This window comes from Cibotium barometz, chromosome 3 (genome assembly GCF_041138505.1).
Source record: "Cibotium barometz isolate CiBa-2024 chromosome 3, ASM4113850v1, whole genome shotgun sequence".
In the NCBI taxonomy this organism is placed as follows: Eukaryota; Viridiplantae; Streptophyta; class Polypodiopsida; order Cyatheales; family Cibotiaceae; genus Cibotium; species Cibotium barometz.
The window spans coordinates 35,564,944-35,589,593 of record NC_141048.1 but is presented as its reverse complement, the minus strand read 5'-3'; the positions used below and the strand labels follow the sequence as shown (position 1 = coordinate 35,589,593).

At 44.0% G+C, this 24,650-nt stretch overlaps 1 protein-coding gene and 1 pseudogene across 2 annotated transcripts in view; both read left to right on the top strand.

The window, feature by feature from the left end:
* The window catches only part of LOC147640004 (uncharacterized), a 37,907-nt gene extending 18,602 nt beyond the window's left edge, over positions 1-19,305 (top strand). Inside the window, exons 2-4 of the mRNA XM_086776217.1 lie at positions 17,861-17,932; positions 18,028-18,156; positions 18,365-19,305. Coding sequence (XP_086632343.1) covers positions 17,865-17,932; positions 18,028-18,156; positions 18,365-18,728 — 561 coding nt within the window. The 5' untranslated portion in view covers positions 17,861-17,864 and the 3' untranslated portion in view covers positions 18,729-19,305. The remainder of the gene's footprint in view (positions 1-17,860; positions 17,933-18,027; positions 18,157-18,364) is intronic.
* The window catches only part of LOC147640003 (uncharacterized), a 42,711-nt pseudogene extending 21,338 nt beyond the window's left edge, over positions 1-21,373 (top strand). The window contains exons 12-15 of the transcript XR_015262278.1: positions 19,792-19,861; positions 19,959-20,010; positions 20,127-20,364; positions 20,463-21,373. The product of XR_015262278.1 is annotated as an uncharacterized LOC147640003 (transcript). The remainder of the gene's footprint in view (positions 1-19,791; positions 19,862-19,958; positions 20,011-20,126; positions 20,365-20,462) is intronic.
* Positions 21,374-24,650: the final 3,277 nt, after the last annotated feature.

Below are 24,650 nucleotides of genomic sequence, written 5' to 3'. Positions count from 1 at the left end.
GTACAACAAGTACAACTCTCCATTCAGTCGGTACAGCAGGTGCAGTGGTTGGTACAGCAGGTACAGTGGTTGGTACAGGAGGTACAGCAAGTACAAATGCTGGTACAGCATGTACAGTGGTTGGTACAACAAGTATAGAAGCTGGTACAGTCGGTACAATGGGTGGTACAACAAGTACAACAAGTACAAGGACTGGTACAGCCAGTACAATGGCTGGTACAACAGGTACAAAGACTAGTATAACAAGTACAATGGCTAGAAATCATAAAAAAATGATTAAATACCCTTGCCTTCAGTATTTCTTCGCGATGGAAGCCTCCAAAACAATCCCCAACAGCCGGTATTCTTCATGGGCAGCTTTCAAGAGAGAGAGAAAGAGAGTAGCCATCATTAGGGCAGCCTGTAACGGTGGTCGAGGCTAGTGTGCAGCAAGAGAGCCTCTATTAATGAAGAAAGAGGGCTCCAATTTATAGATTTGGGCCTCCCATGAGCTAAAATGGCAAGAGAAGGCTACAATGACAAGTGGAGAGCCACACAATAGCTGAAGTGACAAGTGTGAGGCCACTTGTCTCACTTTGATCCACTTTCTAACAAGTGTCAGGCCACTTGTCTCACTTTGCTCCACTTTCTTGCCACATGTCCCAATCTAAGAGATGGGTCCCAACTGGTAGACATTCTGTCATAGGCACTTTGCCAACTCTTGGTATCTGCTCAATTCCAGATGTAATGACGCGAACAGAATTTCCATCGGAGTCGGGCCAAAAATAGCAACTCTCCTAAATTTTAGGAGTGTGGTCCTTTGTATTCTAGGATAATCCCCCATTTCCAAAGCTTGTACTTTCCAAATATTTAGACATCCTAGAGTCCACCAGACTCCTTTCATACTCGGAAATGTCCAGGCTGGTGACATCCTCCCCAGCTTCTTAAAAGTTGTCCACAACTTTAAGCTTCAAGCCATATATTTAAGATATAATCATGTCCCATCAAGTGGGCGAGACGAGACAGTCTCAAAAATCCAATATAGCTGAAGAATCCATGTCCCAAAGAAATGGGTGAGACTAAATAAGTCTCCATAATACCAATATGAAAATCATGTTCCAAAATAAATAGGCGAGAATTCCATGGAAGATATGCTAGACACAGGCACAAGAGCCAATTGTGTCTCAATCACTAATATCAATGAGATAATCATATGCAAATGAAAATCACCAACTAGGTGCTAAGACACTTAAATAAGTGCCATGCACAAGAAACTAGTGCCTTGCACAGAAACATGTGCTATGCACACAAACTGGTGCTATTCAAGAGCACAAACCATGGTGACAGAAAAGTTGGTTCTCCATAGTTTTGGCAATCCTTTCTCCCAATCCCAACAGTTCCCATGTTCTCCCATACAATCCCAACTCTGATCAACAAGCATGGTGTGGAAACAATGAAACACTCACTCCACAATCGCAACACGAATCCACGTGCTTGGATCTCGTACTTTTTGCCCTTGTGTTTAAACACAACCACCTTTTTCTGAGAGTAGAGCTCGAGCCCACTCTGTGATTCTAGGGCATGTCAAGAATGATATCTGAATCATCCAGGTTTCCAATGCAGAAGGTATCCTAATCACTGCAGCCTTGCAATTGGAATTTCAACTTATCGATGTAAGGTACGACAGTCTTCTTGGAATCCCCATCATCAGGATGCACAGCTTGGCGAAGCTCCATGGGTATTTCCATATCTTCATGCTTTAGCCCTAGGTCCTTGGCTAGCTGCCATGAGATGAAGTTCTCATTGGCTGCTGAATTGATTAAGAAGAAGCATGCTTTCCTTGAAACTGGCCCCAAACTTTTAACAGTTGGCGCATTTTTGGTGTATAGCCTGTGTTTCCAAACACATCTCCTACAGTGTTGATGGTGGCATGTTGTGCAACATTATTTTGAGGTGTCTTCAAAATTCCTTTACCTGGTGTTTGTTTGTTGTTAGGACATTGCTTCACCACGTCTTTGCTGTCTGCACTGAAACATTTTCCTTCCCTCATGTATTGTTATTTTTCTTCTTCGGAAAGCAGCATGTTGTGTGGGTACATGATGGTAGAGTGGCTTTAAGGAGCATTTGGTGTTGGATATGGCTTCATTTTCTTCTTAAATGGCGGCTGAATTTGCTGTTGTTTTTCTCCATTTACAGCCCCTTCTTTGTTGTTTGGAGGTCTCTTCTGATTATTCACTTTGAATGGCTTGCTGCTACCATTCTCCATTTTCCATGTCTTAGCATGGTATAATAGTTCTTTAAGACTAGAACATTTATAATGATTGAGAGTAGTACAAAGTTTGAAATGCAAACCTCCTTGAAATTTCTTTATCTTCTCAGAGTTGCTAACCTTCTTGAAGTGTTGGACTTTGAGAAGAAGCTCCCAGAATCTCTTAATGATCTCATCAAGAGATTCACCCTCTCTTTGTCAGAATCGGTCCCTCTCTCGACTCCATCTTCACCTCTCACTTGAAATGGATGGGAAGAAATTGTGCCTTGATCTCACAAACAAAAGACCTCCAAGATTTTGGTGCAGTATGATCATACTCCAATCCCATCACCAAGTGTGGGCAAGATCAATGAGATGAAGAGCAACAAACTTGATCTTTTCCTTCTCCTTATACTTATCCCGACCATACAGAATTTGAAATTGATGAATGAACTTAAGAAGAAGATTAGTATTATGAGATCCATCATACGTACAGAAGTTATAACTTTTTCTCAAGCTGAGATAAAGATTTTGTCTTCAAACTACTGTTTGGGGTTGTTGCAAGAACCTGTTGTTCTATCCAAAAGGGGGTGAAGCAAACCACTCCATCACAATAGCGGACTACCTCAAGATGGAGGAGGTATATTGTGAGAAAAAGAACCTTGTGTCAAGTCGCTAGACCATCTCTATGTGCATTGTGTTGGTGTCAAGCCTACCTAAATCTTGTAGTTAAGATTTTGACTTATCGCTTGGTTTTGTTGAAGAGATGTAACACGCGGAAGCTCTGGGAGTCTTCTTTCAGCCCTAAACACTCTTGGAAACCATCTGATGCAAAACGCAGATATAGAGAGAGAGTAGAGAGAGAGATGTGCTGGAAAATTCAGTATATTCTATGGTACAAAAAGGTACCTAAATCTGCAGCCATGGACGGCCTTACATAAAAAGGTGGTAACTCACCAAAACAGTCCCCTATGGGACCCCTTATGACTCACACCCCTAGGGGGAGTGAATGAGTTCAATGATGAGCACTTGGGCCTATTTATAGCCCCTTGGACACTTGGTAAACTGGCCGACTGCTGGTCGGCCAGTAATAAATGCATAAAATGCTATTTAATACACCCGACTTCTTCTTGTTCATGATGCGCAGCCGACTGGTCCTCCTTCCTGTTCATGATGCGCAGCCGACTGGTCCTCCTCCTTGCGCCTGGTGCTTATCTGGCTGCCTTTTCTGGATTTAGCCCTCAGAATGTCCATGGCATCTATGATGCACATGACATCCCCCTTTGCTAAACTTGATGACGGGATTCCAACCTGCTCTTGGATGACTGTCATCATCCCAATCCTGTCCCGTAGTCCCTTTGTCATCATCCATCCCTGGCAACCGTTTTCTCTGAAAACCCGGCCTGTTCTCCAAACCACTCTGTCTCAGACGAAGATCTATGCATCTGGTTCCTCTAGTCCACAATCCATTCCTGCCCTGACTCTGAACACCGTCTTGGTCTTCATTCCTGAGAAATGAGTCTGGCACTCTCACATTAGCCTTGGAGGATAAACCTCCCTTGGGACCGTTGCCTGAGAACCTATCTGGCTCATGGAACTGCCATCCCCATCTGGCACTGTGGAACACCACCAACAAACCTCCTGGGAGTTCTTCCCGATCTGTGTTCTTGCCTTGGGCTTCGAATCCGTGTACTTTCCTGTACCTTGGACCTGTACACCATCATATGGGACTGAATCAGCGTTTAGCCTGGTTGAGCATGATGCTCTGATACCAATGTAACTTGCGGAAGCTTTGGGAGTCTTCTTTCAGCCCTAAACACTCTTGGAAACCATCTGATGCAAAACGCAGATATAGAGAGAGAGTAGAGAGAGAGATGTGCTGGAAAATTCAGTATATTCTATGGTACAAAAAGGTACCTAAATCTGCAGCCATGGGCTGCCTTACATAAAAAGGTGGTAACTCACGAAAACAGTCCCCTATGGGACCCCTAATGACTCACACCCCTAGGGGGAGTGAATGAGTTCAAAGATGAGCACTTGGGCCTATTTATAGCCCCTTGGACACTTGGTAAACTGGCCGACTGCTGGTCGGCCAGTAATAAATGCATAAAATGCTATTTAATACACCCGACTTCTCCTTGTTCATGATGCGCAGCCGACTGGTCCTCCTTCCTGTTCATGATGCGCAGCCGACTGGCCCTCCTGCTTGCGCCTGCTGCTGCTACCCCTATTTCTGGTTCAGCCGACCATGTCCATGAGCAGCCGACAGCCATCTGTGCAGCCTGCAGCAGCCGACAGTCATCTGAACTTTAGTTTGCTCTTCACGTCTTTCTCCAGTCTACCCTGCCAAGAGTGCTCTATGCTCTATCATCCTGGTTCTACCTGGTTCTACTCTTCATCTGGCTGCCTCTTCTGGATTTAGCCCTCAGAATGTCCATGGCATCTATGATGCACATGACATCCCCCTCTGCTAAACTTGATGACGGGATTCCAACCTGCTCTTGGATGACTGTCATCATCCCAATCCTGTCCCGTAGTCCCTCTGTCATCATCCATCCCTGGCAATCGTTTTCTCTGAAAACCCGACCTACTCTCCAAACCACTCTGTCTCAGACGAAGATCTATGCATCTGGTTCCTCTAGTCCACAATCCATTCCTGCCCCGACTCTGAACACCGTCTTGGTCTTCATTCCCGAGAAATAAGTCTGGCACTCTCACATCAGCCTTGGAGGATAAACCTCCCTTGGGACCGTTGCCTGAGAACCTATGTGGCTCACGGAACTGCCATCCCCATCTGGCACTGTGGAACACCACCAACAAACCTCCTGGGAGTTCTTCCCGATCTGTGTTCTTGCCTTGGGCTTCGAATCCGTGTACTTTCCTGTACCTTGGACCTGTACACCATCATATGGGACTGAATCAGCGTTTAGCCTGGCTGAGCCTGATGCTCTGATACCAATGTAACGCGCGGAAGCTCTGGGAGTCTTCTTTCAGCCCTAAACACTCTTGGAAACCATCTGATGCAAAATGCAGATATAGAGAGAGATGTGCTGGAAAATTCAGTATATTCTGTGGTACAAAAAGGTACCTAAATCTGCAGCCATGGGTTGCCTTACATAAAAAGGTGGTAACTCACCAAAACAGTCCCCTATGGGACCCCTAATGACTCACACCCCTAGGAGGAGTGAATGAGCTCAATGATGAGCACTTGGGCCTATTTATAGCCCCTTGGACACTTGGTAAACTGGCCGACTGCTGGTCGGCCAGTAATAAATCTATAAAATGCTATTTAATACACCCGACTTCTCCTTGTTCATGATGCGCAGCCGACTAGTCCTCCTGCTTGTGCCTGCTGCTGCCCCTTTTTCTGGTTCAGCCGACCATGTCCATGAGCAGCCGACAACCATCTGTGCAGCCTGCAGCCGACAGTCATCTGAACTTCAGTTTGCTCTTCACGTCTTTCTCGAGTCTACCCTGCCAAGAGTGCTCTGTGCTCTATCATCCTGGTTCTACCTGGTTCTACTCTTTATCTGGCTGCCTCTTCTGGATTTAGCCCTCAGAATGTCCATGGCATCTATGATGCACATGACATCCCCCTTTGCTAAACTTGATGACGGGATTCCAATGGAGAAATCATGTACGATCATGTACCAATGGATCCTCGCGGCGATAGAGATTCAATTCTTCTTGTTGTGCATGGAGAAGAGTAAGTTCAGCCCTCAAGACTATGGACTCTTCTTCTTGCATCTTCTCTTTGCCACGGGACGGCTGTCCCACATATTCATGTTCCCTATTGTCCACCACATGAGTTTGCTCATCCTGTAAAGCATTGGAGGCATGCATTTCATTGTCCCTGCCTCTTGTATTAGCATCTCCAACATTCATTGTATGGCTGTCCATAATGTTCTAAGTGTAGAGATAGCTAGTGTTCACGGTGATCGTCTCTCACGATAGAAGTGAAAGAGAACCGTATGCTCTGATACCAATGTGACTTGGTTGAACACAATGCTAATCAATACACTTAAATACACTAAGATTTGAAGGACACTTGCTCATATACAAGAAGTAAATTGCTGAATTAACAAGAGACACACAATGAGCGGGAACAACGGCCGACCCCTCCCTTGAGTAAATTGTATTACAATTGGAGAATCTCAATACATAGCTTCACGGGCATGCTCTTGCCATGTGCTCAGTGCTGCCACAAGTAAAGCATTTGCCTTCACGCATATATTGCTCCTTCTTCTCAGCACTAAGACCAAAGTTTGCCGGCTTATAAGGGCGCTTTTTAGTAAATTTATTTTCAGCTTTTGGACTTGATTTGGCTTGGTTTTGGTCCCTTTTAGGTGGATGTCCATCATTTTGCAGGTTTTGGACAGCCCTCTCTTTGCCTTGAAATGAGGGTTTAGCCTTATTGGATCGACTCAATTTGAGTTCCAATTGCTCGGTGGCGGTGGCGGTGGCGGCTGCGATTAATTGGTGTAAGGTATGACCAGGATACATTTGTAATCCCGCTTTGTACACGGGTTGCAATCCCGATTGAAACCTTCTCTTCCTTTCCGCCTCGGTGACATGCATAAATGGAGACACCTCCAAGAGCACTTTCCAAAACTTTTGTACATATGCATTTACCGATTCCCCCTCATTTTACTTTACCCAATCCCACTTCATTGTTATCTCATTCAATGCATTGGGAGGCAAGAATTGAGCATAGAACCTCTCCTTGAACTCTTCCCATGATTTAACAAGATTCGGTGAGAGCTTCTCCGTGAGCCACCAATGGACAGCAGTGCCTTTCATGAACATGCTTACATGCCGGATCATGGATTTCTGAGTGAAATTCTCATCACGGAAAGCAATATCAAACTGGGCAATAAAAGCAAGTGCCTTTGATGCATCATATTCCCCATGATATGTGTCAAACTTCACAGATTTGTCTCTGGCTTTGAAGTCACGAGACTTTGATGCATGTGTGTGCATCTCAACATGTTTTCCCCCATGTTTGTCCATTGGGACAGCCCCTATAAACTGGCAGCATTTTTGGACCAAAAGGTGATGCATAAGGCATAGATACATGTGCCCTGTAAGCATGAGGCATGGCTAGCCCCTCAACATGCATTGATTTTCAGCCATAGCTTCTCCCTCACGAGCACACTGGAAGGCATGAGTGGCATGAGAGATACGCGGAATACCTGCACCAACAGAAAATTGCAGCCCATGTTGCGTGTGTTGTGCATGTACATTTTCAGCCGGCAATGGCATTTGACATACATTTTGACCACTGCCATAAACATTGTATCCTTCACGGGCTACATAAGGTATTCCTGCATGGCGTGAAGTCACTGATCGTTCCTCTCCCATAGCATGGAGATTTATCCTCTTAGACATAAGTTCTTGTTCGGGTACCAGTGGGGATTCCAAGACATTTGGGATGGTTGCCTTTTCTGCATAGGCATCCTCGGTACGAGCCAAGTATGCACGTGCTGCATCCCTCGGTTGCATGTGCAACTCTTGAGCAATCATTGCCATTGCATGATGATTCATATAAGATTCAGCTTTCTTGGCCTTCAAACGATCATGTACCAATGGATCCTCGCGGCGATAGAGATTCAATTCTTCTTGTTGTGCATGGAGAAGAGTAAGTTCAGCCCTCAAGACTATGGACTCTTCTTCTTGCATCTTCTCGTTGCCACGGGACGGCTGTCCCACATATTCATGTTCCCTATTGTCCACCACATGAGTTTGCTCATCCTGTAAAGCATTGGAGGCATGCATTTCATTGTCCCTGCCTCTTGTATTAGCATCTCCAACATTCATTGTATGGCTGTCCATAATGTTCCAAGTGTAGAGATAGCTAGTGTTCACGGTGATTGTCTCTCACGATAGAAGTGAAAGAGAACCATATGCTCTGATACCAGTGTGACTTGGTTGAACACAATGCTAATCAGTACACTTAAATACACTAAGATTTCAAGGACACTTGCTCATATACAAGAAGTAAATTGCTGAATTGACAAGAGACACACAATGAGCCGGAACAACGGCCGATCCCTCCCTTGAGTAAATTGTATTACTATTGGAGAATCTCAATACATAGCTTCACGGGCATGCTCTTGCCATGTGCTCAGTGCTGCCACAAGTAAAGCATTTGCCTTCACGCATATATTGCTCCTCCTTCTCCGCACTAAGACCAAAGTTTGCCGGCTTATAAGGGCGCTTTTTAGCAAATTTATTTTCAGCTTTTGGACCTGATTTGGCTTGGTTTTGGTTCCTTTTAGGTGGCTGTCCATCATTTTGCAGGTTTTGGACAGCCCTCTCTTTGTCTTGAAATGAGGGTTTAGCCTTATTGGATCGACTCAATTTGAGTTCCAATTGGTCGGTGGCGGCGGCGGTGGCGGTGGCGGTGGCGGCTGCGATTAATTGGTGTAAGGTATGACCAGGATACATTTGTAATCCCGCTTTGTACACGGGTTGCAATCCCGATTGAAACCTTCTCTTCCTTTCCGCCTCGGTGACATGCATAAATGGAGACACCTCCAAGAGCACTTTCCAAAACTTTTGTACATATGCATTTACCGATTCCCCCTCATTTTGCTTTACCCAATCCCACTTCATTGTTATCTCATTCAATGCATTGGGAGGCAAGAATTGAGCATAGAACCTCTCCTTGAACTCTTCCCATGATCTAACAAGATTCGGTGAGAGCTTCTCCGTGAGCCACCAATGGGCAGCAGTGCCTTTCATGAACATGCTTACATGCCGGATCATGGATTTCTGAATGAAATCCTCATCACTAAAAGCAATATCAAACTGGGCAAAAGCAAGTGCCTTTGATGCATCATATTCCCCATGATATGTGTCAAACATCACAGATTTGTCTCTGGCTTTGAAGTCACGAGACTTTGATGCATGTGTGTGCATCTCAACATGTTTTCCCCCATGTTTGTCCATTGGGACAGCCCCTGTAAACTGGCATTATTTTTGGACCAAAAGGTGATGCATAAGGCATAGATACATGTGCCCTGTAAGCATGAGGCATGGCTAGCCCCTCAACATGCATTGATTTTCAGCCATAGCTTCTCCCTCACGAGCACACTGGAAGGCATGAGTGGCATGAGAGATACGCGGAATACCTGCACCAACAGAAAATTGCAGCCCATGTTGCATGTGTTGTGCATGTACATTTTCAGCCGGCAATGGCATTTGACATACATTTTGACCACTGCCATAAACATTGTATCCTTCACGGGCTACATAAGGTATTCCTGCATGGCGTGAAGTCACTGATCGTTCCTCTCCCATAGCATGGAGATTTATCCTCTTAGACATAAGTTCTTGTTCGGGTACCAGTGGGGATTCCAAGACATTTGGGATGGTTGCCTTTTCTGCATAGGCATCCTCGGTACGAGCCAAGTATGCACGTGCTGCATCCCTCGGTTGCATGTGCAACTCTTGAGCAATCATTGCCATTGCATGATGATTCATATAAGATTCAGCTTTCTTGGCCTTCAAACCATCATGTACCAATGGATCCTCGCGGCGATAGAGATTCAATTCTTCTTGTTGTGCATGGAGAGTAAGTTCAGCCCTCAAGACTATGGACTCTTCTTTTTGCATCTTCTCTTTTCCACGGGACGGCTGTCCCACATATTCATGTTCCCTATTGTCCACCACATGAGTTTGCTCATCCTGTAAAGCATTGGAGGCATGCATTTCATTGTCCCTGCCTCTTGTATTAGCATCTCCAACATTCATTGTATGGCTGTTCATAATGTTCTAAGTGTAGAGATAGCTAGTGTTCACGGTGATCGTCTCTCACAATAGAAGTGAAAGAGAACCGTATGCTCTGATACCAATGTGACTTGGTTGAACACAATGCTAATCAATACACTTAAATACACTAAGATTTGAAGGACACTTGCTCATATACAAGAAGTAAATTGCTGAATTGACAAGAGACACACAATGAGCGGGAACAACGGCCGACCCCTCCCTTGAGTAAATTGTATTACTATTGGAGAATCTCAATACATAGCTTCACGGGCATGCTCTTGCCATGTGCTCAGTGCCGCCACAAGTAAAGCATTTGTCTTCACGCATATATTGCTCCTTCTTCTCAGCACTAAGACCAAAGTTTGCCGGCTTATAAGGGCGCTTTTTAGCAAATTTATTTTCAGCTTTTGGACCTGATTTGGCTTGGTTTTGGTCCCTTTTAGGTGGCTGTCCATCATTTTGCTGGTTTTGGACAGGCCTCTCTTTGCCTTGAAATGAGGGTTTAGCCTTATTGGATCGACTCAATTTGAGTTCCAATTGCTCGGTGGCGGCGGCGGTGGCGGTGGCGGCTGCGATTAATTGGTGTAAGGTATGACCAGGATACATTTGTAATCCCGCTTTGTACACGGGTTGCAATCCCGATTGAAACCTTCTCTTCCTTTCCGCCTCGGTGACATGCATAAATGGAGACACCTCCAAGGGCACTTTCCAAAACTTTTGTACATATGCATTTACCGATTCCCTCTCATTTTGCTTTACCCAATCCCACTTCATTGTTATCTCATTCAATGCATTGGGAGGCAAGAATTGAGCATAGAACCTCTCCTTGAACTCTTCCCATGATCTAACAGGATTCGGTGAGAGCTTCTCCGTGAGCCACCAATGGGCAGCAGTGCCTTTCATGAACATGCTTACATGCCGGATCATGGATTTCTGAGTGAGATCCTCATCACTGAAAGCAATATCAAACTGGGCAATAAAAGCAAGTGCCTTTGATGCATCATATTCCCCATGATATGTGTCAAACTTCACAGATTTGTCTCCGGCATTGAAGTCACGAGACTCTGATGCATGTGTGTGCATCTCAACATGTTTTCCCCCATGTTTGTCCATTGGGACAGCCCTTGTAACTGGCATCATTTTTAGACCAAAAGGTGATGCATAAGGCATAGATACATGTGCCCTGTAAGCATGAGGCATGGCTGGCCCCTCAACATGCATTGATACATTTTCAGCCATAGCTTCTCCCTCACGAGCACACTGGAAGGCATGAGTGGCATGAGAGATACGCGGAATACCTGCACCAACAGAAAATTGCACCCATGTTGCATGTGTTGTGCATGTACATTTTCAGCCGGCAATGGCATTTGACATACATTTTGACCACTGCCATAAACATTGTATCCTTCACGGGCTACATAAGGTATTCCTGCATGGCGTGAAGTCACTGATCGTTCCTCTCCCATAGCATGGAGATTTATCCTCTTAGACATAAGTTCTTGTTCGGGTACCAGTGGGGATTCCAAGACATTTGGGATGGTTGCCTTTTCTGCATAGGCATCCTCGGTACGAGCCAAGTATGCACGTGCTGCATCCCTCGGTTGCATGTGCAACTCTTGAGCAATCATTGCCATTGCATGATCCATATAAGATTCAGCTTTCTTGGCCTTCAAACAATCATGTACCAATGGATCCTCGCGGCGATAGAGATTCAATTCTTCTTGTTGTGCATGGAGAGTAAGTTCAGCCCTCAAGACTATGGACTCTTCTTTTTGCATCTTCTCTTTTCCACGGGACGGCTGTCCCACGTATTCATGTTCCCTATTGTCCACCACATGAGTTTGCTCATCCTGTAAAGCATTGGAGGCATGCATTTCATTGTCCCTGCCTCTTGTATTAGCATCTCCAACATTCATTGTATGGCTGTCCATAATGTTCTAAGTGTAGAGATAGCTAGTGTTCACGGTGATCGTCTCTCACGTTAGAAGTGAAAGAGAACCGTATGCTCTGATACCAATGTGACTTGGTTGAACACAATGCTAATCAATACACTTAAATACACTAAGATTTGAAGGACACTTGCTCATATACAAGAAGTAAATTGTTGAATTGACAAGAGACACACAATGAGCCGGAACAGCCGACCCCTCCCTTGAGTAAATTGTATTACTATTGGAGAATCTCAATACATAGCTTCACGGGCATGCTCTTGCCATGTGCTCAGTGCTGCCACAAGTAAAGCATTTGCCTTCACGCATATATTGCTCCTTCTTCTCAGCACTAAGACCAAAGTTTGCCGGCTTATAAGGGCGCTTTTTAGCAAATTTATTTTCAGCTTTTGGACTTGATTTGGCTTGGTTTTGGTCCCTTTTAGGTGGCTGTCCATCATTTTGCAGGTTTTGGACAGCCCTCTTTTTGCCTTGAAATGAGAGTTTAGCCTTATTGGATCGACTCAATTTGAGTTCCAATTGCTCGGTGGCGGTGGCGGCTGCGATTAATTGGTGTAAGGTATGACCAAGATACATTTGTAATCCCGCTTTGTACACGGGTTGCAATCCCGATTGAAACCTTCTCTTCTTTTCCGCCTCGGTGACATGCATAAATGGAGACACCTCCAAGAGCACTTTCCAAAACTCTTGTACATATGCATTTACCGATTCCCCTCATTTTGCTTTACCCAATCCCACTTCATTGTTATCTCATTCAATGCATTGGGAGGCAAGAATTGAGCATAGAACCTCTCCTTGAACTCTTCCCATGATCTAACAGGATTCGGTGAGAGCTTCTCCGTGAGCCACCAATGGGCAGCAGTGCCTTTCATGAACATGCTTACATGCCGGATCATGGATTTCTGAGTGAAATCCTCATCACTGAAAGCAATATCAAACTGGGCAATAAAAGCAAGTGCCTTTGATGCATCATATTCCCCATGATATGTGTCAAACTTCACAGATTTGTCTCCGGCTTTGAAGTCACGAGACTTTGATGCATGTGTGTGCATCTCAACATGTTTTCCCCCATGTTTGTCCATTGGGACAGCCCCTGTTAACTGGCATCTTTTTTGGATCAAAAGGTGATGCATAAGGCATAGATACATGTGCGCTGTAAGCATGAGACATGGCTGGCTCCTTAACATGCATTGATACATTTCCCAAGATAATGTATCTTTGACAAGGAGAACTCACTCTTCTTTGCATTTATGAAGAGTTTATGCTTATGGAGCTCTTCAAAAACAATAGCCAAATGAACTTTATGCTCTTCTTCGGTCTTCGAGAAGACTAGGATGTCATCAAAGAAGACACCTGTAAATTTCCTGTACCCACGGAATATGCGATCCATCATTCTATTGAATGTAGCCGGGGCATTTGTAAGACCAAAAGGCATAACAAGATACTCATAAAGCCCAAATGCTATCCTGAAAGCAGTTTTGTGTACATCCTCAGGCACTACACGCACTTGATGATATCCACTCTTGAGATCAATTCGGCTAAAGCATGCCGATCCATCCAACTTGTCAAGGATGTCGTCTATGCGTGGAATCGGAAACGGATTCTTGATGGTAAGCTTATTCAAAGCTCTATAATCCACACACATACGAAAGGATCCATCCTTCTTTTGAACTAAGAGGACGGGTGAACAATATGGGGAAGAGCTTGGCTGAACCAAACCCTTCTCAAGAAGCTCATTTACTTGCATCATGATCTCCTCTTTTTGGGATGCACTTACACGATAGGCTGGCCTATTAGGTGGTGAGCTACCCGGCACAAGATCAATGCGATGATCTTCCGGTCGTACAGGTGGTAACTCATTTGGTAACTCATCAGCAAAACAATCATTGTGCTCTTGCAAAAATTTCAGCCTATCATTACAAAGAGTGTTTACGTGTACATCATTTTTCTCAACAGGATCTCGTACAAAAATCAAGTACGCAAAAATACTCTTTTTCATTACTTTCGTAATTTGTACATGAGATACAAGGGGAATGGTATCACCCTCTTCACCAGCATCAATTACATGTTCTCGGCCTTTATGCATGAAGGTGATCCTGTTAGTCTTGTAAGCCTTGCACGGATCAATATGTGTATGCCAAGGCTTTCCAAGCAATACATCACAGCCATTCAAAGGCGCCACAAGAAAATCCTCATGATCCACATAGCCTTGAATGTGTATGCGCAACTTGCTTCAATTTGAGGACCCATGTCCTCCACTTCAATACCCAAAGCAGCTGCCATCTGAGTGGATATGAAATTCTCCGTTGCACCATCATCAAACATAAACAAAGCGGGCTGATTCTTGAGTTGTCCCCAAGCTTTGTATACAAACCTATCTTTGTTATCATGTGAAGTGTTGCCCTGCACATGCGGAACCATATGCACATCAGGCTTCGGTACATTAGCATTTTCAGCTTTGTTCTTCTTATTTGGGCAATTGTGGACAGGTTTAGCAAGCAAGCTCATTTCTTGCCGGTCAAAAAGACCATCAAAGCTAAGCATATGGTTAAAATATATCTTACACAAGTGTTCAAACATCATGGAATGCCGAAGTCCATTGTGGGGGATAGAGATCCCAGGACTACAAGTCTCTTTTGGCGGGCCTTATTTGATAATATGGGTACCAAATTGGACTTCTCATCAGCTTATCACCCTCAAACGGATGGGCAAAGTGAGGCTGCAAATTCAGCTGTGTTGGATCTCTTGAAATGTTATGTGGCAGATCAGAAGTCTTCTTGGGAGAAGTACTTACCGCTAGTGGAATTTGCATACAACAACACAGTACATGCATCTACGGGAAAGGCCCCGTTTGAGATTGTTTATGGTAAGGTGGTTTTGCCACCCATCCTTCGCACAAAGGATGAGATATTTGCAGCTGATGAGTCTGGTCCTCCTTCCTGTTTATGATGCGCAGCCGACTGGTCCTCCTGCTTGCGCCTGTTGGCTGCCCCTATTTCTGGTTCAGCCGACCATGTCCATGAGCAGCCGACAGCCATCTGTGCAGCCTGCAGCCGACAGTCATCTAAACTTAAGTTTGCTCTTCACGTCTTTCTCCAGTCTACCCTGCCAAGAGTGCTCTATGCTCTATCATCCTGGTTCTACCTGGTTCTACTCTTGATCTGGCTGCCTCTTCTCGATTTAGCCCTCAGAATGTCCATGGCATCTATGATGCACATGACATCCCCCTCTGCTAAACTTGATGATGACGGGATTCCAACCTGCTCTTGGATGACTGTCATCATCCCAATCCTGACCCGTAGTCCCTCTGTCATCATCCATCGCTGGCAACTGTTTTCTCTGAAAACCCGGCTTGTTCTCTAAACCACTCTGTCTCAGACAAAGATCTATGCATCTGGTTCCTCTAGTCGACAATCCATTCCTGCCCTGACTCTGCCTTGGGCTTCGAATCCGTGTACTTTCCTGTACCTTGGACCTGTACACCATCATATGGGACTGAATCAGCGTTTAGCTTGGCTGAGCCTGATGCTTTGATACCAATGTAACGCGCGGAAGCTTTGGGAGTCTTCTTTCAGCCCTAAACACTCTTGGAAACCATCTGATGCAAAACGCAGATATAGAGAGAGAGTAGAGAGAGAGATGTGCTGGAAAATTCAGTATATTCTATGGTACAAAAAGGTACCTAAATCTGCAGCCATGGACGGCCTTACATAAAAAGGTGGTAACTCACCAAAACAGTCCCCTATGGGACCCCTAATGACTCACACCCCTAGGGGGAGTGAATGAGTTCAATGATGAGCACTTGGGCCTATTTATAGCCCCTTGGACACTTGGTGAACTGGCCGACTGCTGGTTGGCCAGTAATAAATGCATAAAATGCTATTTAATACACCCGACTTCTCCTTGTTCATGATGCGCAGCCGACTGGTCCTCCTTCCTGTTCATGATGCGCAGCCGACTGGTCCTCCTGCTTGCGCCTGCTGCTGCTACCCCTATTTCTGGTTCAGCCGACCATGTCCATGAGCAGCCGAAAGCCATCTGTGCAGCCTGCAGCCGACAGTCATCTGAACTTCAGTTTGCTCTTCACGTCTTTCTCCAGTCTACCCTGCCAAGAGTGCTCTGTGCTCTATCATCCTGGTTCTACCTGGTTCTACTCTTTATCTGGGTGCCTCTTCTGGATTTAGCCCTCGGAATGTCCATGGCATCTATGATGCACATGACAAGAGAGAGACAAGCAAAAGAAGCAAAGGGAGAGGAGGAAGAAGCACATGAAACATAACAAGAAACAAACCATGCGGCTCGCTTAGAATTCATGTTGGTTAGGAAGCTTGTATATTATATTAGGGTTGATTGCTTGATTTGCATGCATCTCATAATTAAAGAGACTTTTTGGGAGATTCTGATCTTGTTTTGGTAATGATATTTCTATTTATGCAGCACACACTTGTAGAAAGAAAGATCTAGAAGAGGGACAAGTGGCTCAACACTTGTCCATCAAATCAAGTCTACAAGTGTCCTGTCACTTGTCCACTTTTTCAACAAGTGTCCGTCCACTTGTCTTTTGTTTGCCACAAGTGTCCCTTCACTTGTCATTCAAATCCCTTTGTCGCATCTGTGTAGTTTTGCATAACTCCAGGCCTCCACCCTAGGCAATGGCGCGATGATTTTCTCCTTCCCATAAGTGTAGCAACGGGGACACATTGGAGCAGCGCAAGGTCAGTGTTTGCCACTAGTCACGGATAGTTCAACCCCCTATGCATGTCTCTTATTTCTCTCTTACTCTCACCTCTACCTTGCACAAATTATGTGCTGCAATTTTCGGATTTCGTAAAGATAACATGTACATGACAATAATTTATCTCGTATTCTTGTACATTTGAGTCAAGTAAGTGATTGTGAGTAGTCAATTCTACCTGCTAGGCATATTAAGTTGTACGAGGGCCCTCATAGTGGTATCAGAGCTTTGGCTCCATCCCAACCCCTACACTAATAGTGCTAACAATAAGAATTCTCCATTGAGAGAGAGAGAGAGAGAGATCATTGGCATGGTTTCTCTTAATTTGTCCTCTAAAGAGCCCTCGTACCATCCTTCAGGCAATCTGCCCATGCAGAACTGACGAACCATCAACGTCCTCGGAATATTTCCTCGATCTGTGCTATGACTTCAGACTTGACGTGCTACTGTAAATCCTCCTTGACCACTGTTGAAGCTGCTGACCGTATCTTCCAAGTCTTCTTCATTTGTGCTTTTACCTTGATGACAAGTTTTGTGTATGTCGGATCTCTAGCTCAGTTTGTTCTCCAGGATTGCAAGATGATCTTCAAGTTCGTGAAACCATCCTTTGAGTGCAGTATTCTTTTCTTAGAGCTTGTTTTGAGAGAGAGAAGATGATGAAGAAGAAGATATATTAACGTCTTGCAGAAGACCAAATGGGTCTATGAGACAAAAGGTGTACAATGTGTCCACGGAATCTCATCATGGAAAAAAAGACGACATAACAAAAAAAGAACTAACACTAATCTCTAGGTAGATGTAGATATCTATGGATCATCATTGTCATCCTCATCGTGGAGGATCACCATCGTCATCATCATGGATACAAAGTGGGTGTAGAGGATACGGGGGTGTGAGTGTGGAGAGGGAGCTATCCATTGATGTGTGGTAGGGGTCCATAAAGGATGTCCAGCATTGGCGAGGGGGTGATGAGGGCCCCTAGATTTGCAGGGACAAGGTACCAGCTACAGATGCTCGGTGTTGGGCAAGGAGCTCATCAATCTGGGGCTGGTAAGCCTGGGGTGCTCGAGGTCCAGGGGGCTGAGGCCGTCTGGCTCTCCGAAGAGAGAGAGAGAGAGAGAGAGCCAGTAACCAGGTCCAATTATTCCGTATTTATGCTTTTGTTTTGCCTTGCAGATCAATGATTTCTTCAAACTTGATTGGCAACGTGCCTGTCAAAATACTTAACCTTTTCTTTATTTCAAATGTGTAAGTCCTTTCTTGGCTTTGTACAGATTTGAACATTCTTGTAAATCAAAAGAAGGTTAATTCATTGCTTTAATTAATTTTTAAAAAAACAATAGGACACTTGGATCAAACAATCTGGATGGCACCATAAACCTTACGGCGTCGAGCTCATCACTTGTTCTGGTTGTTGTGACAAACAACAACATATCTAGCCTGGACAAAGGCACGTATACACAAGAGTTACTGTAAGTAATTTCCTTATCTGGTTACAACCTGCTACTAATCAAGAAATTAGAGCATAATGAAGCATCAATATTAAGCTGAACTCACAGCAATTCTGCACACCAAAGCTTATAGACTTAACATTTTATTATTTCTGTCCACTATCTGTGTCTTTGTCTGAGACAATAGACAGGAATGCATTGTATTTTGACACGTGCCACGTGATTACAGGTTGGATGGTAATCCTTACTATAAAAACAATCCAAATGAGTGTACTTCTAGTGCTCCATTTGCCCCACCTCCAGGCCCTACCACAGCTTCAGATTGCACAAGCAAATGCTCTGCTAATTATGCAATTAACCCTAAAGCTTATGGGCACTGCCAGTGTACCCATCCTGTTGTGGGAAGCATTATGTTCTCTGCAACAAAGATTCCTGTCTTGACAAATGACGTCGTCTCTCAAATGGAGCAGCAGATTGCAAGTGGATTAAATTACTACATGAAAAATCTCACCCTCTTTGAAAGCCAAGTGGTGCTGGATGTGCTGTTTGCTGTTCAATTGATGGTTTTGGTTTTCCCACCCAATAGCACATAGTCATGGCAACCTAATGATGCAGCTCTTATATCATATGTTTTAAAGAATCACGAAATTGAGTTTCCTTTCATTGGACCTGTTACATGTGCATTTTTCGGCCCTCCTTATGAAAGAGGTAAGTCCAATGCAATAGTTAAGAATGAATTATAGAAAGTACCACTTTGTGTCTGTTTTGTGTCTCATACGATGTGCATGCACATCTGTGGGGGGTGGGGAGGTGCGCGAATGTTAAGAGTGGGATGCCTCTCTCTCCCCTCTCTACATATATATCATGAGGGAAGAGCTCTCATTGATTAACACAAAAACCACACCCGGATGATTGTTTTTGATGTTTGGCATCTTAGCTATACTAGTTGATTAGCAGTTTTCTTTTGCTGGACCACAGGTTTTTCTCAAGATCGGCATGGTCTTCATGATGTATTGTGTCTCGTAGGTTTTGCTAGACCACATGTTTTGGCTCAAGATAGGCATGGTACCACTTCATGATATGTAGTGTGTCTCATAGGTCATTTTGACCTTCCGGAGATGTTAATATAATTTTCTTTCTTTCTTCATCCCATCCCTCTCCTCCCCCCCCCCCCCCCCCCCCCCCCCCAATCCCGGCGGGGTCTGCACATGCAATAGGTATCAAGACTTGCTTTTTTTAATGATGCAGTTGTTACAGTGAACAAACTCAGCAGAGCTGCAAAATTTTTTTTTTGGTGTTGGAGTGACAACTTTTATGATCACAACTTTAATAGTGGCTGTATATGCTTTAAGGCAGCAAAGGAGAGCAAAAAAGGCAGAGTCGTTAAATAAGCCTTTTGGTAACCTGACATTTCATCTTTTATTACCAGTAGTTGCGATGCTTGTTTGAACAAAATCTCGCAAGTGTGTTGTTGTCAGTAATGGTACCTTGATGATTCACTTCTTGGCTGTCAATAACTTACCTTTTGTGTTTGTGCATGCGTGAGCGGGTGGGCGGGTGGGTGGTGGTGGTGGTTTTTTTTTTTTTTGTGGGGGGGTAGGGGGGGAGGGCTTAAATGTGCAACTCTTTACTTAGGCATTTTGGTTGCCTTTGCAGGTATACAAAGGGTTTCTCTTGTCTGGAGAACAGGTGGCCATTAAGAGAGCAGGGGAAAATTCCTTACAAGGTGCTACTGAGTTCAAAACTGAGATTGAGCTACTGTCTAGGGTGCATCATAGAAACCTGGTAAGTCTCGTTGGATTCTGTTTGAGGAAGGTGAGCAGATGCTTGTATACAAGTATGTGCCAAATGGGACAATGAGAGAATGTCTTTCAGGTAACACCTTTCATGTGTTTGAAGTGAAGATCAACTTCTTTCTAGCTAAGATTATCTTGGAGTTACCTGGTTGTCACTACTTTTGCAATGTTCTCTCTCTCTCTCTCTCTCTATAGGTAGAAGTGGGCTTTACATGGACTGGCAGAGAAGGCTTGCACTTGCCATCGGTTCTGCAAGGGGCATTGCCTACCCACATACTGACGCTAATCCACCCATTATTCATAGAGATATCAAGTCAAGCAACATTCTTCTGGATCACAAGCTCTTGCCAAAGTTGCAGATTTTGGTCTTTCCAAGCTTGCACCTGATGATCAAGACAATGCCCCATTAACCACACAAGTAAAAGGCACAAAGGTAGGCCTCCTTCACTGAGGATCCTGAATGATGTTTGGTCTTGTCAATGTTTGGAATTGAATATGCCTCAAAAACTACACTTTTATACTCGTGTGTAGGGATACTTGGACCTAGACTACTTCATGACCAACCAACTCACAGATAAAAGTGATGTGTATAGTTTTGGTGTGGTATTGCTGGAGCTGGTCACTGGCAGGTTGCCTATTCAAGGGGGTAAATATGTGGTGAATGAGGTAAGCATGGCATTGGAGCAAGGCGGAATGGCTGCTGTAGTGCAGCACTTACTTGATCCTGGCCTCACAGATTTTCCATGGAAAGCTGTGGAAGGGCTGGTGACGTTGGCACTCGGGTGTGTGGAGCATGATAAATCTTCTCGACCTACAATGGTGGAGGTTGTAAAAGAGCTTGAGTATCTCTCGCAGATGTGCCCTGCTGCCATGAATATAGATGTGGGTGAAAAGCCCTCGAAGCTGCACACCCGAGGGATTCATGCAAAAAAGTGCTGGCAGTTTGTTGGAGTACAGTGGAAGCTTTGTTTCAATGCCATAAACTCCAGGTCCCAAGTAATAAAGCTGAGTGACTGCCCTTCCTTACATGTGAGCTATGTAGGTGTCTAGAGACCTTAGTCTGATTAGCATATACGAGTAAAAAAGGGAAAAAGTGCCCCGGCTGCTGGCTGGTCCTAGTGTGTTCACACACATCACTACCAAATAGAAATAACCTTTTTAGATAGAAATAACCTTTTTAGGGTTTGGGGTCTACCAACCCTCTGCATCTAGCACATTCTTTACAACATTTTTGACAATCTCTTTAGTTTTCACAGGCATATGAGTTGGATGCCTTGCTCTTGCTCTTATTTCCACACACGCGTTAGCAACATGTATTTTATTCGTTGTTTTAGCTAGAGTAGGCTTTGCCTACCCTATTGATATTTCCACAATCGGAGTTGGAGAAATAGAATCAGTAGGGGTCCACAACGCAAGAGTCGGATAATTGGAGGCCAAATGTCCACACTTGTGACAGGTGTAGCATGATCTTGCAAAGACTTATCATTTTAGTCCATAATATTTTTCTCCCATGTTGACATCATCAACCTCCGCTACAATGGAAGGTGGGATGGGTTTATTTGTAACACATAAAATACAAAACTATTTTTGTTACCTAAGATATGTGGGGGACATGACATGGCCCAACATTTGAGCCAATCATGGCAATGCATCAATGGAATCTATCGAGAAATTAACCACCTCAATCCATACCGGGCATTGATGCTTTAAGAGAGTCTAATAGTCTTTCAAGGGTGTCCATGGAAGCACATGCACCATCTAACAACCATAAAATAGTGGTGATTTTTCTAACAATTGCTACTTGTGTATTAGTTTTGAGAGCACCACTTCACAAAAAACATGTAGAACAGTGGTGATTTTTTTGACTATTGCTAGTATATTGGTTCTGAGTGCAATAACTTCACAAAAGTCATGTGCTGCACAATAAAGCCCATCAACATAGTATCCATCATCCAAGTTCTTAACCCATTGAGCAACATCATTTGCACTAGGCATTTTCCTTGGAAAAAACAAAATCATCGTATATTTCGAGATTTTTTTACTTCGTTAGTGTAGTTTCCACTAAAATTTTGTATTTCAAAGTGGGTTTAGGTTTATCCCACGCAGTTTGATTTTTCTCAAAGTCCTTATGAAACACATCAAACATGTACTCTGCATTAAGATTGTCATGGTGTAGCATCACAATTGTCGATTCTTTGAGTCTCTTGGGATCTCGTCCTTTGTCGATACCTTTACTCCATGACAAGAGTAGACTTCTTGTTGCTACGATTCCATTTTGAATATTGTGAAGGGGAAAACTCTCTCTCTCTCTCTCTCTCTCTCTCTCTCTCACACACACACACACACACACACACAAACACGCACACATACTGTTAGGGGAACACACACACACACAAACACGCACACATACTGTTAGGGGAACACACAAACACGTACACATACTGTCAGGGGAACACACACACACACACACACACACACACACACACACACACACACACACACACACACAACACGTACACATTGTTAGGGGAAAACACACACACACACACACACACACACACAAGCCTTGACACTCGGCAGAAGCAAAGGCAATGGCTATGAACAAGATCTGCTCACCTTCAAGCAAAGGTGAAGCAAGGGAAGGGACGTGAGGGGGCGCTGAAGGTCTGAGTGGATCGAAGCAACGCTAAGCTAAGTGCAATAGCTTCGGTTCTACAACAACAGAGTGCAAGGCAGTCAACACACACACCCCACATGCGTGCACGCATAGTTTTTCTTCCTTGCACAACTATATTCTCTCTCTCTCTCTCTCTCTCTCTCTCTCTCTCTCTCTCACACACACACACACACACACACAATTTTACACATACAGTAATCTCATGGTTTTTGAGAGACATTCATTGGTGCCTTAACCAATTAGCATATTATCCAGTGGACCTACACTATATATTTACTAAAAAAACAATCTTCAATTTCATAAAGCATGGTACATCTCCTAGCCGAGGTGTTAGAGGAGTGCTCTTCATGGTTATTGTTCTTAATTCATCATGAGTACCTGGGCCGTAAGAGCTAGCTGATGAGTTATTAAGAGGGGGGAGTCAATGCTAAACATGCTGAAAGCCTACTTCAATATGGGGTCCCATAGATTTTGTATGAGGCGTTGAGAGATACTATAATATGGGTGCCCATAGATTAAGTATGAGGTGTTGAGAGATGACGAAGCCCACTTCAAGAGATTATGTACGAGGTGCTGAGATGCCGAAGCCTACTATGATCACTGTCCTCTTCAAGCATGTCATTCCCAGAACTCCATAGATTATGTGAGGGACTGAGAAGACAATTGTTTCTCACAAGAGATCTCACGAGAGGTATGATCAAACCCCTAATAGACAACTACATCGATTGCACTGCAAAAATTGGACATATTTGGTGCTAGAGAGTGGTGTCAGTCCCAAAACATCTAGACTGTACGTAGCTTCTAGTACTTCATTTCTTTGAAAGCTACAATGTGGAACACTATCGATCTCATGTGCAAAAATTGACTCTCAGAATTCACTTCATCGCACGGATCCATAGAAGCCAGCATAGCGAGTAAATGCTCTGTTGTCTTACCACTTGGGCAGCACAGCCTAGTCAACTCGTGATGGTTTGTCATCCCCATTGCCCATTTCATACATAAATCCACGATTAGCATTTTTCAAGTTGTACTTTCATTTGTGTGGATTGTAAGGTGGTAGAGTGTTGAAAATGTGTCCCATCATGCCCATTCCATACATTAATCCACAAGTAGCTTTTTCAAGCCGTACTCCCGTTTTTGTGTGGATTGTAAGGTAGTACAGAGTGTTGAAAGTGAATGACCTTGGAAGGGAGGAACGGCATGCCTCGTATACATTTGTGTGGATTGTAAGGTGGTAGAGTGTTGAAAATGTGTCCCATCAATGCCCATTTCATACATTAATCCACAAGTAGCTTTTTCAAGCTATACTCCCATTTTTGTGTAGATTGTAAGGCTGTACAAAGTGTTGAAACTGAATGACCTTGGAAAGGAGGAACTGCATGCCTCACATGTAAGGTTGAGTTTAAATATGTGCTTTGCTTGCTCAATATATCTCCATCAGCACGCCGGTAGGAGCGAGAAGTGTGGGATACGTTTGGTTTACATTCTTCCAATTATCCTGATTTACGTCGTATATTAACCGATTACGGTTTCGAGGGTCACTCATTATGAAAAGACTTTCCTTCAAGTGGACACGTGGAAAAGTACGTCACGATGATTCGGAGAAACGTGTGGTTCTTGAACTGATGGAGATGGCTTAAGAATTTCCCTATTTTGATTTGGCCAGTCCTTGGCGACTAATGCTGCCCAGATCCTTTTGTAATTTTGCCAGTCCTTGGCAGCTAATGCCGCCCAGATCTTTTTGTATGTCTCCGGATTCACCTAACAAAGGAACGAAAAAAGACTGGCAAAAATTACTGATAGAGATCTAGGGGATCGATAAATTAATATTGCACGTACATAAAGTGGTGCGTGATATTGATGTTGCTACGGTGCACGACGTTACCGCCTTTAAACACGCTTATGAGCATAAGCTCAAGAGAATAAGAGTTATGAAACACTTTGTTGAAAACATTCTCGAAGAATATGCTGAAAGGCCAAATGTTGCCAAAACGACATTTGGTAAAATGAAAGAAATGGTTACTAGATTGTCTCTCATCTTT